At 40.5% G+C, this 17,567-nt stretch overlaps 2 protein-coding genes across 3 annotated transcripts in view; one reads left to right on the forward strand and one right to left on the reverse strand.

Annotated features, from left to right (window-relative positions):
• ARPC1A (actin related protein 2/3 complex subunit 1A) overlaps positions 1-12,170 on the reverse strand; it is a 28,305-nt gene extending 16,135 nt beyond the window's left edge. Inside the window, exons 1-3 of the mRNA XM_027042210.2 lie at positions 12,026-12,170; positions 7,233-7,325; positions 2,477-2,581 (exon numbers count right to left, since the gene is read on the reverse strand). Of these exons, the coding sequence (XP_026898011.1) occupies positions 2,477-2,581; positions 7,233-7,296 (169 nt within the window). The 5' untranslated portion in view covers positions 7,297-7,325; positions 12,026-12,170. The remainder of the gene's footprint in view (positions 1-2,476; positions 2,582-7,232; positions 7,326-12,025) is intronic.
• A 58-nt stretch (positions 12,171-12,228) lies between these two features.
• The window catches only part of KPNA7 (karyopherin subunit alpha 7), a 121,609-nt gene continuing 116,270 nt past the window's right edge, over positions 12,229-17,567 (forward strand). For both annotated transcript variants that reach the window (XM_053213524.1, XM_027042209.2), the window contains exon 1: positions 12,229-13,479. The gene's annotated coding sequence lies outside the window, so the exon portion shown is untranslated. The remainder of the gene's footprint in view (positions 13,480-17,567) is intronic.

Genomic DNA, 17,567 nt, shown 5'->3' on the forward strand with positions numbered 1-17,567 from the left:
CATGATTAGAAAAAAAAAAATCACTACCAGTCGCTTTGCTGCCCACTTAAAAAGTAAATGTCATTGAGAGGAGAAGGAAAATCTAAGACTTCAGTGAGAAATTTGTAATTGAAAGGTTATGGAGATTAAGTTTTGGTGTGCTTGACCAAAGTGTTCAAAGCAAGAGGTTGAATCAACTCAGCCAGAAAATAGATAAAGAAAAAATTATAGGAGTAAAGGCCAAGGAACAAGAGTTGTTTCTGAACATAACAGTAAGTGAGTATGTTCTTTTAAAAATAGCCAGATATTGGGGTGCCTGGGTGGCTCAGTCGGTTAAGCACCTGACTTCGGCCCAGGTCATGATCTCACAGTTTGTGGGTTTGAGCCCCACATCGGGCTCTGTGCTGACAGGTCGGAGCCTGGAGTCTGCTTCGGATTCTGTGTCTCCCACTCACTCTGCCCCTCTCTGACTCATGCTCTCTCTCTCAAAAAGAAATCAAAACTGGGGCGCCTGGGTGGCTCAGTCGGTTAAGCGTCCGACTTTGGCTCAGGTCATAATCTCACAGTTCGTGAGTTCGAACCCTGCGTCGGGCTCTGTGCTGACAGCTCAGAGCCTGGAGCCTGCTTCACATTCTGTGTCTCCCTCTCTCTCTTCCCCTTCCCTGCTCATGCTGTGTCTCTCTCTGTCTCAAAAATAAATAAACATTAAAAAAATTTTTTTTAAATAAAAAAAAAAACATTAAAAGTATTTAAAAAAATAAATAAATAAAAATGGCCAGGTATCACTTCATAACAAAGCAATTCATGCTCTTGAAATACGATATCAGGTTTTGGGTCACTGAATTCTGAAAACCATTATAGAAATTCTCCATTTTTCTCTCTTACTCTTTTTCCTTCCTTATTTGACAGTTCCTTAATGAAACTCTGCACTGCCCTGCTTGCCACCATTAGCCATCTATTCATGAATAGTTTTTGTCAAAGATGAAAACTAACGTACATCCAGGAATCTGCCTCAGAGGCAATGCTTTAAGATTCAGTCTTCTACAAACCCACAAGAAAAAGATAAAAACTCAATGGAAAAATGGTCAGGAGTAATGGACGGTAAAGTATGAGAAGTAAACCCAGATAGCTAACAAACTTCTGAAAATATGCTCAACCTTTCCATCAATCAGGGAAATGTAACTTCTAGAGACACCACCCTTTCACTCATCAGACAGCCTGACCGTATCCAGTATGTGTGGGATGCAGGAGAGTAAGCACTCCCCTATAGGGCTGTGGGGGTGAAGGCACTATGACCAGCCTGGCAAAGGTGAGGATGTACGAGTCTTCAATAAACATTCACGTGTGTACAAAGAGATCTGCACAGGGCTGCTCGATTTAGCACCTTAATATAAGGAAAACTGGAAACAACCTAAATGTCCTTCAGTGGAGAGTACAGTAAATAAATGAGGTATGAAATGTTAAACAGCAGTTAAAAGGAATAAACTTGATGAACACAGAGATCAGGAACGACATGAGATGCAAAAGCAAGCTGCAGGAGATGTGCAACATGATGCCATTTGTGTAGCATTGAAAATACTAGCCAATAGTACTAAATTTGTACTGCTTACAAATATGTGTCTATGTATGTAAAAGTATTAAAAATGAACTGGGACAATGTCATACCGAATTACGGACTGCTTCTGGGGAATGGGAATAGGATAGGACTGGCAGATGAAAGGGGACTGTACCATTATCTTGAATGCCACTCCTGATTATTAAACCTTTGTCTCCTCAGTTTTCTGGCCCAGGAAAAAAGAGACATAGTTGTTAATTCTAAGCGGTGGCAATGTGGGTGTTATATTGCTCTTTGTCCTTTTCAGTATTTTGGAAGGTCTTCCTCCCCGCCACAAACAACATACAGAAAGCTTCCGGAAGACACTGCGGCCCCTCAGCACTTGGAGACACAGTGTGGCTTATGTTTTCTGCTGACGGGCCATCTAGTTTTCCTTTCACATTTCATCACCTAATCTAAGCTCTTCAGTCCTCAGAGAAGGATCAGTATTTTCCCTAACACAAGTAGAGTGCTGTGAACCAGGTGGGCTAAAAGAAGCACTTAAAAACGGATACTATTATTATGATGTTTTGTCAAATTTTCTAAAGAAAATTCCATAAATGTTGCACAGCTTTAAATACTATGGTAGACTTACTTTATCAGGCTCTTCATTTAAATGGAAAAGCACTAGAGATGCCTGGGTGGCTCAGTTGGTTGAGCGTCTGACTTCGGCTCAGGTCATGATCTCATGGGTTTGTCAGTTCGAGCCCCACGTTGGGCTCTGTGCTGACAGCTTAGAGCCTGGCACCTGCTTCAGATTCTGTGTCTCCCACTCTGCCCCTCCCCAGCTTGCACTCTGTCTCTTGCTCTCTCTCAAAAATTAAATAAACATTAAAAAAAAATTTAAATGGAAAAGCACTCAATTTGCAAGTCTCACACTAAGCTCACAGATGTCTCTCTTACCTGTGATGTGTCCATTGTGCTCCTTGAGTTCATGAGCCTTCACCCACTGGCTCCCGTTCTTCTTATAGATGTGGACTTCGTGATTGTTGGGGCTAAGAGCAATCTCTGGAGGAAAAAAGTCAAGAGTTAACTTGAAATTGTGACCAAAAAAGAGGTATGTTACACTTGGCTTTTTTTTTTTTTTTTTAAAGATTTTTATTTTTTTTAAGTAATCTCTACACCCAACATAGGGCTCGAACTCCCAGCTGCAAGATCAAAAGTCACATGATCACCAACTAAGCCAGCTCTGCTTTGGGTAAGCTCAAGCCCCGCTTTGGGTAAGCCTTGCTTCTGAACCCCCCACCCCACCCTGCCCCCTCACACTCACTTGCGCCCTCTCTCTAAAAAAAAAAAAGTTTCCTAATATTCACCCCTGAAAAATTCCTTTTATTACTTTTACCTCTACTTGGATCCCATATTTTAAAATGTTTTGTAGAGGAATGCCTGGGTGGCTCAGTCAGTTAAGCATCTGATTTCAGCTCAGTTCATGATCTCATGGTGAGTTGGGAGCCCCCAGCCCCACCCCCCGGCTCTGGGCTCTGTGCTGACAGCTCGGAGCCTGGAGCCTGCTTCAGATTCTGTATCTCCCTCTCTCTCTGCCCCTCCCCTACTCATGTTCTCTCCCTCAAAAATAAATATTAAAAAAAATGTTTTGTAGAAAAACTAAATTTAAAAATTCATTTTATCAGAGATATCTACAACTGTTAAGTAAAGATTCTAACCAGTAAGAACAATGTTATCATACTTGGCTGATATAATATTAGCCCACAGTAAAGATATTTGACATTTTAGTTCACTTGTCCACCATTATTAGCAATAAATATTTACTTTCTGTTAGAATTTCCAAAACACTGAAAATGGTTCCTAGGTTCTTACTGCTATCATGAACCCAGGTTGGAAACATCAGTTTATCAAAAAAAATTGACTCTGCTCATAAAATACATCAAAGCTTTCCTTTACAATAAAGCCAATATGAATCACAAAATAAAATTCTATTTTCAAGAGAAATCTCTTGGACCAATTTGAAATATAAAGAATGTAATATTTATGACAGATTACTTTTGAACTTATATTGATTTTTTCCCCCTTTCTAGTTCATTCATTAAAAAAAAAACCCAAAACACTAATTTCTCAAAATTAAAATTAGGATCTATGACTCAAACTTTAGATCAATTATTTACTAGTTCCCGCTTCTATTATATTACCTTTCCTTTCCTCCTTAGGAAAGGTGTATCTGTTTTACAGATGAAACTGTGGAACCAGATGAATACCTAGCTCTAAAATCCTAAGACTTCAAGTACTTCTAGAAACCAATTATACGTATTTCTCTAAATTTCTAAGATGCTCACAGGGATTTCAAAAGTCAAATCTAAATCTGAAAAACATTACAAATTTCAAACTACAATAAGAAAAGTTTGACTTTAAGTTTATCAAGTAGTTTAAATAAGGACAATCGTAACTTTCTTTTTTTTAAATGTTCATTTTGAGAGAGAGAGGGAGGGAGAGAGGGAACGAGTGGGGTAGGGGCAGAGACAGAGGCGAAGAAGAAACAATTACAAGCAGGCTCTGCATTGTCAGCACAGAGCCCAATGTGGGGCTTGAACTCGACCTGAGCTAAAATCAACAGTTGGACGCTTAACCGACTGAGCCACCCAGGTGCCTTGAGGACAATCATAAGTTTCTATTAAAAATAACTGGAGGAACACCTGGGTGGCTCAGTTGGTTAAATGTCTTGACTTCAGCTCAGGTCATGATCTCACAGTTCATGGGTTCGAGCCCAGCATCGGGCAGAGCCTGCCTGGGATTCTCACTCCTTCCTCTGTCTCTGCCCCTCCCCAACTTGTGCTTTCTCTCTCTCAAAAATAAATAAACTTTAAAAAAAACTCTTTAAAAAAAAATAAAAGTAACTGGAAAGACTCCAAAAACCCATTTTTACATGGGAAAGGGGAGACAGAAGACACAGGAAACTCAGCTATAAAGATCTGTGAGATGATCACAAACCAGAAGCTCTAGATTCACCATCGTATCATGTTACAGACTGAATTAAAAAAAATTTTTTTTAAATTTTTTTCTTAATGTTTATTTATTTTGAGTGATTGAAAGTAGTCCCTATCAAAATCTCAGCTGCCTTCTTTACAGAAATTAATAAGCTGGTCCTCAAATTCATACAGAAATGCATGGGACTAGAAGAGCAACAAGAATCTTGAGAAAGAAGTACAAAGTTGGAACTCACACTTACCAATTTCAAAACTTACTATAAAGCTACAGTAATCAAGACAGTGTCCTTGACATTAGGATAAACATAAAGATCAATGAAACAGAACTGAGAGCCCAATAAACCTTCACATTTACAGTCAACTGATTATCGACAAAGGTACCAAGACAAATCAGCAGGGAGAGAACAGTCTTCAACAAATGGCGTTGGGACAACTGGATATCCACAGGCAAAAGATGAAGTTGGGCCCCTATTTCATGCCTTATACAAAAATTAGCTCGAAATGAATGCAAGATGTAAATATAAGAACTAAAGCTATGACTCTAAAAAGGAAACATACATTTTTGTGACTTCGAATTAACTGGTTTCTTAAATACAACAGCAAATGCATACGCAACGAAAGAAAAATGAGATAATTTGGACTTTTTCAGAATTAAAAACTTTGGTGCTTCAAAGGAATCAAGAAAGAGAAAAGACAACCCACAGAATGGGAGATATTTGTAAAGTATCTCATATGGGACTTGTATCAAGAGTATACAAAGAACTCTTACAACTCAATAATAAAAAGGCCAATAACCCAATTTGAAAAACAGTCAAAGGATCTGAACATTTCTCCAAAGAAAATACATAAATAGCCAATAGCATGTGAAAAGATGCTCAACACCATTGGTCATCAGGGAAATGCAAATCTAAACTACAGTAAGATACTACTTTATACCTACTAGGATATAGTGGGAACAGGGCCATAATGAAAAAGACAAGACAATAACAAGTGTTGACAAGGATGCAGAGAAACTGGAACCTTCATCTACTAGTGAGAATGTAAAATGGTGTGGCCACTTTGGAAAATAGTCTGGCAACTTCCCAAAATGCTCAACACAGTTACCATATACGACCCAGAAATTCAGCTCCTAGGTATACCCTCAAGGGAATTGAAAACATAAGTCCACAGGGGCACCTGGGTGGCTTGGTTGGCTGAGTGTCCAACTTTGGCTCAGGTCATGATCTCGCAGTTTGTGGGGTCGAGCCCTACATCAGGCTCTGTGCTGTCAGCTCAGAGCCTGGAGCCTGCTTCAGATTCTGTGTCTCCCTCTCTCACTGACCCTCCCCCATTCACTGTCTCTCTCAAAATGAAAACATTAAAAAAAAGTTTTAAAGAAAACATGTCCACATAAAAACTGGTAAGTGAATGTTCATAGCAGCATTATTCAAATAGCGAAAAACAACTAAAATGTCCACCAACTGATGAATAAACTATAGGTCTATACAATATTATTCAGCCATAAAAAGGAATGAAGTACTCCTACTTGGTACAACATGGATAAACCTTGAAAACATTATGGTCAGGGAAAGAAGCTACATGCAAAAAGCCTCATATTATAGGATTCCACCCATACAAAACGTCCAGAACATGCAAATCTATGGAGACAGAGTGGATCAGTAGTTGTTAAGACTGTAAGTTTTGAGGAGAACTGGGAGTAACTGTTAATGGGTATAGAGTTTCTCTTTGGAGTGATAGAAAATATTGTGAAACTAGATAGTGGTATTATTGAATAACTCTATGAATACAGTACTAAAAACCACTGACCTGATCCCTTAAAAAGGGTGAATTTTATGAATATGAATTATATTTCAATAAAGCTTTATTTAAAAAAAGGTAGCTACAGAATATAACTTAATTTAAAAATAGCTCATGAAGGGGTGCCTGGGTGGCACAGTTGGTTAAGCACCCAACTCTTGATCTCGACTCAGGTCATGATCTCACAATTTGTGGGTTCAAGCCCCACATCAGGCTCTGCGCTGATGGTGCAGGGCCTGCTTGGGATTTTGTCTCCCTCTCTCTCTGCCCCTCCCTGGCTTGTGTGTGTGCACGCTCTCTCTCTCTCAGAATAAATAAATAAATTAAAAAAAAAATTCATGGGCACACTACTATACTTCTGTGTCTGTTTTTAGGGTTTTTTTTTTTGCCTCTTTCATACTGTCACTTCGCTTGCTGTAGTGTCCCTACTTCTAAGAGGGTTCTCCATCCCTTTCTAGTTGGTTACAGCTAGAAAACTAGAAACTCAAGTTTATTACAAATAATACGGTAAATACTAGCTAATACCACTCTTAGTCCGTCAGGAGTAAACTATGTTTCTGTAATAGCTTTTATTTAGGTCCTAGTATTTGGACTAAATATTGGATGAGTGTGGTGATATTATACAACCATTCCAGACACTGGGTTCTTAGGGCCTCAGATATAAATCATCCTCCAGCTGGTACTGGACAAGGAGCCAGAAGGCTTGGATGTTAGCAATGGCTCTGACATTAACCGCTGGAAAGTCCTTCCAACACTCTGGACCTCAGTTTCTCTCTATATAAACCAAATGACTGACCTAGTTTCCTTCTGAATCCATGCCCTTTTCACATGTGACACTGAAATATGTGATCCCTAAAAAAGTGCCTACATATAAAAATATTAAAAGCACCAAAATAAAGGAGTAAAGTTAATAGCATACTTACGGGTACGATCCCTATTCCAGGCATGGCAGGTGATTGGCTCTAGTAAAAACTGATGCAGGGACATTATTCTTAGTGTTTTCAAAGGATAGGAAGCTGTAATAAGCAACAGAAAAAAGCATTTAAAATGGCAGGCAATACATATTTCAGTTGTCGGGGGATCCCAAAATACTTGAGGATAAATAAAACATTATTGTCCCATTAGAAAAGAAGCAATCTCAATATCAAAACTTAATCATTTAAATACAACAAATACTGTAACCACCACTGTATACTTTATTCTGTCAAGGGTCATCAAGGGACCCTAAAACCACGAGTTAAAAATTGTTGGGGAACAGGATATTCACACAGTCTCAAATTATCATCCCACAGAATACTTACTAATTTTTAAGAGAAAAACATGCCTTAACAATAAAAAAAATCTGGTAATTGGGGCGCCTGGGTGGCTCAGTCGGTTAAACATCCGACTTCCGCTCAGGTCACAATCTCACAGTTTGCAAGTTCGAACTGGGTGTGAAGCAGGCTGTTCTGGATTAAAAGAGCTATGAAAATCAAACTCGACAAATGAAACTTGATTATAATCTACAAACATATTTAAGTTTATTTATTTATTTTGAGAGAGACAAAGACTGTGGGGGGAAGGCGCAGAGAGAGAGGGAGACAGTGAATCCCAAGCAGGAGCCCTCCGCACTGTCAGCAGGAGCTCCACGCAGTGCTAGAACTCACGAACCATGAGATCATGACCTGAGCCAAAATCAAGAGTCGTCACTTAACCGACTGAGCCACTCAGGTGCCCCGACTGTAATCTATATTTTTAAAACAGCCATAAAAGACATATTTAGTCCAATAAGGAAAACATGAATATTATTCTATGTTACATAACAATATGCAGTTATTTCCAATTTCTTAACTATGATAACTGCCATTAGGAGCATGTTCCAACTCTTAGGAGATAAAGAATGAAGTATTTGGTGATGAAGTGTCACAAGGTCTTCTGTGATTTACTTTCAATGGCTCAGGACAAGTAGATATATAAAGAGCAAACGTGGCAAAATGTTAACAACTGGTGAATCTACACAAAGGGTGTATTACACAGGTATTTGTCACACTGCTTTTTTACTGAAAATGAAAAGCAGGAATCTGTGTGACGCATCATTAAGTTAAAAATCAAATAAAATTCTCTACTTCATAGACACCCAAATCTAGATCCACCAAAGAGGCAACCATTATCTGAAATAGGAGAATTTTTTTTTAAAGCAGCCAGATCCTTCTCCCCTTTATCACTTCTAAGAAGCACTCACACAACACTCTGAAGTTGCAATACACTTCTGTACAAGTCTGATTACCTAGGGTGGAGGCTAAAATGTAAGAATTCTGATGCAAATAGGAAATGAATGGAAAGGAAAGCAGAAGGTTAGGAAGTGAACAATGAAAGTTCAGCAGACAAAGCAGAAATCAATCTCAGTGGAAAGCAGAAAAAATGTCTGTTAATTGTTGTAAAGGAATCCAAAGGTCAAAAACAGATTAAACACACCCTTAAATAAAACACCTGATATCTTGAACTGGCAGAGAAATGTCAGTGTTTCACATTCTATTCTAAAGTGAAGATATTTAGGTCACTGACTTTACTCTTACATGTCCTAGAAAGCAAACTGCAAATCACAAATAAAGAAAAGCCTCTAACTGGAAATTAAAAAAAAAATGTTTTAGATGAATTCATATGAGGCTGCTTAATGTGTTTTTTAAAACATAAACTTCCAGATGCCCACCGCATGATTCTCTCTCTCTCTATTCTGGTATCAGATGCTTACCCATCACCACAGGTTTAACTCACAGTTACTCACAATAACATATCATGTCACAAATATCTCCTTAATTAAAAACAATTTAGTTCAAAGGGCATATTTTATAGGCTTATCTGTTAAACAAAATTGGCCTACAAATAATAATTCAATGTGAATATCTACATGCATTAAAAGCACATATTTCATGTATAGTTAAAAAAAGAACAGCTGCAAAGACTTTCTCATTCTTCAACTCACTCAACGTGGGGCTCGAACTTAAAACCCCAAGATCAAGTGTTGCATGCTGCACTGACTGAGCCAGCCAGGTGCCCCTCAACTCAGTTTTTTAAGCAAAGTAGCAAAAAGAGGTAAACATTTACATAACATAATTACTTCTAAAATCACATTTCTAAATTTGTCATATCATTCAAGTTCCATATTTGGACATACTTCAGTTATAATCATGTGGGTAATTTAAGTCTGTAGGGTAAGACAATACTCTTGTTACATTTATAAGACACCCAGTGAACAGTCTGTATTCATCAAAATTAGTGAATGCAGGAGAATAATAGCTTGAATTTTGTTTTTTTGTTTTTTTTTAAAAAAAAAATTTTTTTTAACATTTATTTATTTTTGAGACAGAGAGAGACAGAGCATGAGCAGGGGAAGGTCAGAGAAAGAGGGAGACACAGAATCCGAAACAGGCTCCAGGCTCTGAGCTGTCAGCCCAAAGCCCGATGCGGGGCTCGAACTCACGGACCACGAGACCATGACCTGAGCCGAAGTCGGACGCCCAACCGACTGAGCCACCCAGGCGCCCCAATAGCTTGAATTTTGTACCAAGATAAAGATACCTTCTGTCATAGGCTGATGATTCTAATTCTAAACTGTTATTAATATTTAAGTGAGATCTGAAAACCTAAGAACAAAAAAAGGTGGTGATGTTAAACTTAACATGCTTCTATTGAAAATCTTTTATTATACAGCACTGAGAGAAACAACGATTTATAACAATTCATAGCATAATTCCAGGCACTCCCCTACAACACACCTCCTTTCTTTACTTATTGCTTTGAGTACAAAGTCATCCTAATGTTTGGTTGCCAGGTCCAAGGGGACCCGGGTTTGAACCTGGGCTTGGGCACATACTAGCTATGAGACCGTGGGCAGGTCACTTTAACATCCCTAAATCTAAATTTTTCTTCATATGTAAAATTGACATTATCACTGACATCCCAAGGCTGTTGGTATGAGGATTAAATGAGATAACATATGAAAACATGTAGTAAAAAGCCTAGCCAAAAATAGACGCTCACTAAGTTAGTTCTCTCCACCTCGAGAAGTACACACTGGTTAGTATCCTCTGAACTTGGAAATGTCTATACATTTTGAATTCTTGGCCCTGAAGCCTGAAAGTACTTATACTGTGAAAATTTCAGTTGCCGGTTTAGAGTCAAGTTTTTAACACTGTGATTCATCCAGTTTCTAATTGCTCTCATTACCCAACCCAGCGATACCAGGTACTCCACAAAGATCACCACACCCTCCACAAGGTTCAGAGATGAGGTTTCAATGCCAGGCACCAGCCTCACCAGCCGATCATTTTAAACTTCCCCATGGAGAATTTGTTTCAGCACAGGATTCTAGATCCAAATACTGCCACTCTTCCTCCAAGCAAGTGTTTTATTTTTCCAAGATACTCCCCTCCTTTCATTATAATAAGTAGATGAATTAACCTTGGAAGCTCTCTGAATACTCTGTAGTAGGAAGCAGCCAGTTACACCCACCCCCTAGCACAGTAAAAACACCTTCCAGACTGATAGCCTCTCCTTTTTTCTTAGATACCTGAAAACCCAGGACGCACCAGAAACCAAAAGGTGAGATGAAACTGATTTAAAAAGGGGAGGGGGAGAGTGGAACTAGGATAACGTAGTTAATTTAGACAATGCATCGAAGCAGATAAAAGTAGGTTAGCATTTCCTTCACGTTCTAGAGCTGCAGTATGACAACAGATAGCTTTATAATCAAGGATTCTAAGGCACAATTTATTACCATGCCTACCATGTTCCCAGCAGTGTAGTAAGTACACGGACAGGGCCAGAAACATAAATAAATCTGACACTTTTCTGGTCCTCAAGTCTGCGGGGAGAGGAGGGTAGCAAAGGAAGGGAAGATAGGTATGCACAGAATGCCCAGGACAGTCGCAATAGCTAATATTTACTGAGCGCCTACACTCTGGGCCAGGAACTAGTCTAGGCAATTAATGCAAATAAAGTTACTTGATCCTCAAAGAAAACTCTAAGAACCTTCCTACTGTAGGTGAGGAAACGCGGACTCAAAGAAGCAATCTTCCCAGGGTCCCCCAACGAAAAGGGGTGGTGCCGGGATCGGAATTTTGGTATAAAAGGTTCCACGGAGCCAGCGGGAGGAGCGAGTCTGCACTACTGACTTAAGATGAGGCACTCGGGCGGGGGAATCTTAAAAGAACTCGGGGGAAGGTCTTTTTCTCGAGTTCGGGAGGGCCCCCCGAACTGAAAGATTGACGGCGGCCCTAGAACGGAGCCGAACATTCCAGGGTCGCTCACCGCCTGGTGCAGTACCTATTCTAGACGCTAAAGAAAGGAATGGTCCGTCGTGACGTTCGACTAGGGGAGGATGATTTCATTCACTACAATTTTACAGATTGTGATAAATGCCCATAATAGGGGTGCAAATAGGGTTACGGAAGCACAGGAGAAGGAGCCGCTAATTCTAGCCCTGGAAGAGGTCTGGAGCTGGAGAACCTAGAGAGAAGCCAAGGGCGGAGACCCCACGGGTTCGGCCGGCCTCACCGAGAACCGGGATCCCCCGCCCCCTCCGGAGGCCGGGCCAGGAGACCCGGCCCGCCCCTCAGCCTCAGGGCCCCGCGGCCTAAGCCCCCGCCTCACCGCCCCCGCGGGTTCAAGAACGTCTGGGGAGAGGCCGGGCCACTGGAGGCCAACAGGGCCAGAAACTCGCCCTGCTGTCCCTTACCTGGGATCGGGGCAGTCCGGACCGGCTCGGAGCGGAGAATTCGCGGACTCTGGTCAGTCGACGCGAACAGGCTCCGGCGGGCGCGGGCGGAGGACCGGGGCCCAGAGGGAGCGGCTGACAGATCCCGGAAATGGCCACGGCGCCTGCGCGGCGCGTCCGCCAGGCAGTCTGCGCACGCGCGCAGCTTGGGCGCGCGCGGCCCGAGTCCAGAGCGGGTGAGACGGGGGAGGGTCTGGCGTATGAGCGGGGCTCCTGCGGCCCTTTGCCAGTGGCGTCACACAGAGGCTCCAAGGTGGTGGCGAAGCAGCATGGATGTCTTATTTCTTTTTTCAGAAAGTTTCCTCGGACTCGCGGACCGAACCGTGGAGCGTTGGCGCTTTCACAAGTGGTTTTGTCAGGAGATGAATTAGTGAGAACTGAGGCCTTTTCGAGCCACATGGACCCGACGAACGACTAGTCTTTTCCCTTCAGAGGGAAGTTTCCCTCTTCAGATCCAGTTTCCTACTGTGGAAACCTCTGAGGCCCTCCCTGAGGAAACTTCTCGACCTTTCCTCGGTCGGAATCACGTATTCCCTGCTCCCAAAGTGGCGCCACGACACAGAGGAATTGGGATTCGTCAACTCCAAGCCCCCAACACGTGGAAAAAGTGTTAAAAGCAAAATATGTAAGAAGTGGCCTTGGCCTCCAGATTTACAGGCTAGTGAACTACAGACTTAATCAAATTAAGAAAACGTGGAGGTAGCACTTGCTGTACAGATTTGGCTTCTACAAAATGCCCTGAACCCTGCTTCCAGCTAGACTTGGCGCCCTTGAACCGGTAGAAATTCTGGAGCAGCACTCCTGGCTTCGCAGCCACTGCTAGTCACCAGCAGAGTGCCTCTGGTGGTTTACGAGTTTGACCCCAGTGTTTGCCTAGAAGGTGATGTTCACACAAGTGAGCTCGTCCCGTTCCTGATGTCTGAACCACACACTGTTTTCTAGGATTAGTTATTCCAGTTGTTCAAGGAGCATTGCATTGGGAGCAATTGGTTTCATTTTGCCCCAAGGCTACAAAGTGGGTTCTGGGGAGATGAAGGACAGATTGAGAGAACAGAAGGATCATTTTAAATTAATTACTTCCCTCTCAGTGACACTATCTTGGCATAGGAAGGAAGGCATACGTAGAAGCAAGGGTTCCTTGTGCGTCTGCAAGTTGACGTGAGCCAATCCAGAAGTATGTAGAATTGGTATCCGGAGTCAAAATATTAACTGTTTTATTTAGATCTTTACAAAGAACGGTTCCTTCTTCGAAGGAGTTTATAATCTGGATAGATGAGAATAATGCAAATCAGTAAACTTTGATGAAGGTTTTGATACAAGTCGATGCCAGGGATGGCCTCCTGACGCCAGGTCCAGAGCATTTCCCATTATCCCGTCATGCCCTGGTTATAAGAGCAATTGGAGTTCCAAGGAGGGTGAGTTATTTTCAGTGTTTGTTTTTTACTTGCATAAGGACACTGATCTTGTATTCCAAGTGAGGATTCTCTCATAAAAAATTAGCACCAGGGAAGGTGGTACTTAGAAATGGGAAATGGGAGGAAATGAAGGCTTGGATACTGTCACGGAATGATTTTGTTTGTGTTATTGATTCAGTTGAAATTAGAACAGGATTGAACTGAAATTTGGTCAGACTTCAAGTCATCAAGAAGTTAATGAGTACTCACCAAGTGCCAAGTATTGTGTTAGGCATTTCAGTAAATTAGAGAAGAGTCGGGTAAGATCTTTCCGTCCTCAAGGAGCTTAGAAGCTAGGATAAGACCAGTTTACACATAATTTTAAATACACAGAACTACCCAGTGCCTCAAACCAGTAAGGTCCTACTTAATACTTGTTGAATGAAACTATGAATGAATGAAATATACAGTGAGGGACTTCAAAGAACACAATATTACCACCAGTTGTGAGTGGGAGGAGAGGCTTGTGTAGACACATCAGGAAAGTACCCAATCGTAGGTCAAAAAGATTACTTGTTTGCAAAGGTCTAAAGATTTCTTTCTGCTCAGGAGGGATTTGATTTAGTATCTGGAATGTGGTTTGGAGGGTAAGAAGATTGGTTTTTGTTTTAACTCCAGCTGAACAACAGTGAACACCGCCAATCTGCCTCTATTTTGTTGTTGTTTTAATTTTTATTTTTTTAAAGTAATCTCTACACCTAACATGGAGCTCGAACTCACACCCCACGATCACAAGTGTCATGCTCTTCCAACTGAGCCAGCCAGGCACCCCTCTGCCTCCATTTTGTATCTTACATGGGTTAATGCCTACCATCTACTCACCATAAAGGCTGTTGGAAATATATATCGAATCAATGCCTGTAAAAGTTATAAGTAAACAAAAGGACAAAAGCATAAATGCATGCACTGTGTTAATGCTTAATAATGCTTATGCTTTAGATATTGCCCTAATTGCCCCGCTCCTTTAGACATGTCCTAAATGGTTCCAAGGAGGGAAAGTTTCCTGTAGAAAGGATCTTGTACAATTCAGTACAGAGGACTGAAAAATGCATGCAAGTTTTGGCACTCTAGGCTGCTTCCCCGGTTCATTCCCATAGTGCAGGGATGGGACCAGTTAGTTTGTGGGGTGTCTAGAAGCATAAGATAGTCTCAGAAGGTATCTAAATACCAAAGTTTAACAAATACACTTATAAGACAAACACACAAGCAAACTTATGAATACCAGGTATGGTTTTCCTAATTTCACTAGCCTGTAAATCTGGAGGCCAAGGCCACTTCTTAACGCATTTTGCTTCTAATGCTTTTTCCACGTTGTTATGCAAACTTAGATTATTTTAATAGAAAGATAGTATGATAGAGTACTTAAGAGAATTCATTGACTTTGGAAATAAATAGGACTGGGTTCAAACTCTGCAGCTTATCATCCATATGACTTTGGGCAAGTCAACTTCTCTCAGTTTATCTGTCAAATGAGGATAGTTTCCACCACTTAGGGTTGTCCTTAGGATTAAAATAAAGAACGCATACAAAATGCCTGTCAGTTCAGGGTGCCTGAGTGGCTCAGTTGGTTAAGCGTCTGATGCTTGGTTTCTGTTCTGGTCATGATTTCACACTTTTGTGAGTTTGAGCCCTGCATACAGCTCTCTGCTGTCAGCGTAGAGCCTGCTTCAGATCCTCCCCCCCCCCCCCACACTCTCTCTCAAAAATAAATAAACATTTTAAAAATGCTTATCAGTTCTTGGCTTATTAAAAGCACTCAATAAATTGTGGCAGTTATTGTTTGAACATATTGTACCAAGTTGATTCTCACAAGGTATTATTTCCCAATTGTTTTCTTCCAGTCTGTGGCTTCTCTTCATTTATTATCTTAATTAATATCTTTCAAAGAACAGAAGTTCTTAGTTTTGAGGAAGTCCATTTATCTGGTGTCATGTCTAAGAAATCTGTGCCTAATCGAAGGTTATATAGATTTTCTCCTATGTTTTTAATAGAAGTTTCACACATTGATTTTAGAGTGTTAAACTAAACACGCGTTGTTGGGATAAGTCCTACTTAGTCCTTTCTAAAAAAAAAATTTTTTTTAATTTGTTTTTGACAGACAGAGCATGAGTAGGGGAGGGGCAGAGAGAGAGGGAGACACAATCTGAAGCAGGCTCCAGGCTCTGAGCTGTCAGCACAGAGCCCGACATGGGGCTCAAACCCACCAGCTGCGAGATCATGACCTGAGGTGAAGCTGGACGCTCAACCGACTGAGCCACCCAGACATCCCAGTCCTACTTACTCTTGGTGTATTATTATTTTTATATGTTATTGCATTCAGTTGCTAAAATTTTCTTAACAATTTAGCAATTTAAAGAGCGTCTGGCTTGCTCAGTTGGTAGTGCTTGTGACTCTTGCTCTTGGGATCTTGAGTTTGAGCCCCATGTTGGGGGTGGAGATTACATAAAAAAAAAAATTAAAAAAATTAAATCTTTAGAGGCTATAAGCAACTTGCTCAAAGCCATACTATTAAAAGTAACAGCAAAGTATGGGGAGCCTGGATGGCTCAGTAGGTTGAACATCCAACTCTTGATTTCAGCTCAGGTCATGATCCCAAAGTTGTGGGATCAAGCCCCACTTGGGGCTTCGTTACTGAGTGTGAGCCTGCTTGGGATTCTCTCTCTCACTAAAATGAAATAAAAATTTAAAAAAGTAATAATGAAGTCAAAACAATTGCTTAAAATATTTAGCAATTAAGATCTTGGCTTATGAAGGATATTGTTTTGCAGTTTACTTTTCTTGTAATCTTTTTTTCTGGTTATTAGAGTAATTCTGGCTTCATAAAATGGGCTTAGAAGTACTCTTTGTCTTAAATTTTTGGAAAGAGTTTGTGTACTATTGGCATTTCTTAATTTCTAAACTTGGGAGTTTTATGTTATTGATTTCTGTCTTAATTGCATAATTTCTAGCTTAATTACTCATTTGTTGTTGCTTGCTTATTCTTTTGATTACTAAGAAAGGTGGGTTAATATCTCTCAAGTGATCGTGGGGTTGTCTATTTCTACTGTCTGTTATTTTTTCTTTGTATACTTTGAAGCTATATCATAGGTGCCTCCATGTTATAGAATTGTTATGTGTTATGAATTGGACATTTTATCATTTTGAAATATTCCTTTTTTTTTTCAAGTAAGCTCTACACCTAATGTGGGGCTTGAACTCACAACCCTGAGATGAAGAGTCCCATGGACTACCAAGTGAGCCAGCCAAGTGACCTGAAATATTCCTTTCTAATAATGCTTTTGCTCTCAACATTTACTTTGCTGATATTAATATAGCCATATTAATATAGCCAGTTTTTTGAGGGGGTTAGGGTTTGCCTAGCATATCTTTTTTTTCCTCTTTTTACTTATAAGTATTCTCTTACCTTATGTTTTTAGATGTGTTGCTCATAAACAACATATAGTTACAATTTATTATTATAGTATATTTATCTTTGAAATATCTATCCATTTACACTTAAAGTAATTGCTGATATATTTGAGTTTAACTCAACCATCTTGTTATGTGCTTTTTGTCTTGCCTATTCTGGTTTTTTTCCTCTTTCTCGCCTTCTCTTGGATTGTTTTTTATTACTCCATTTTCTTTTTTTAAATTTTTTAATGTTTTATTTATTCTTGAGAGACAGAGACAGAGTGCGAGCAGGGGAGAGGCAGAGAGAGAGGGAGACAGAATCTGAAGTAGGCTCCGGGCTGTCAACACAGAGCCCGATGTGACCTGAGCCAAAATCAAGAGTCGGATGCTGGACGCTTAACCAACTGAGCCACCCAGGCGCCCCTTTCCGGGATCACCTTAATCTAATTTTAGGATTTGAGAATTTTCTGGGTCATCCAGATGACTCAAAGATGGACTTCAGTCTCTGGGAAAGATGTTCATCTTCTAATTCATCCTTACTCCTATTGTCCCATCCCAAAGCACAGATGTGATGGCTAATTTTGCCGACTTGACTGAGCCACAGGATGCCCAGATATTTGGTCAAATATTGTTGTGGGTGTTTCTGTGAGGATCTTTTT

The sequence above is a fragment of the Acinonyx jubatus genome, chromosome E3 (assembly GCF_027475565.1).
Source record: "Acinonyx jubatus isolate Ajub_Pintada_27869175 chromosome E3, VMU_Ajub_asm_v1.0, whole genome shotgun sequence".
Classification (NCBI taxonomy): domain Eukaryota; kingdom Metazoa; phylum Chordata; class Mammalia; order Carnivora; family Felidae; genus Acinonyx; species Acinonyx jubatus.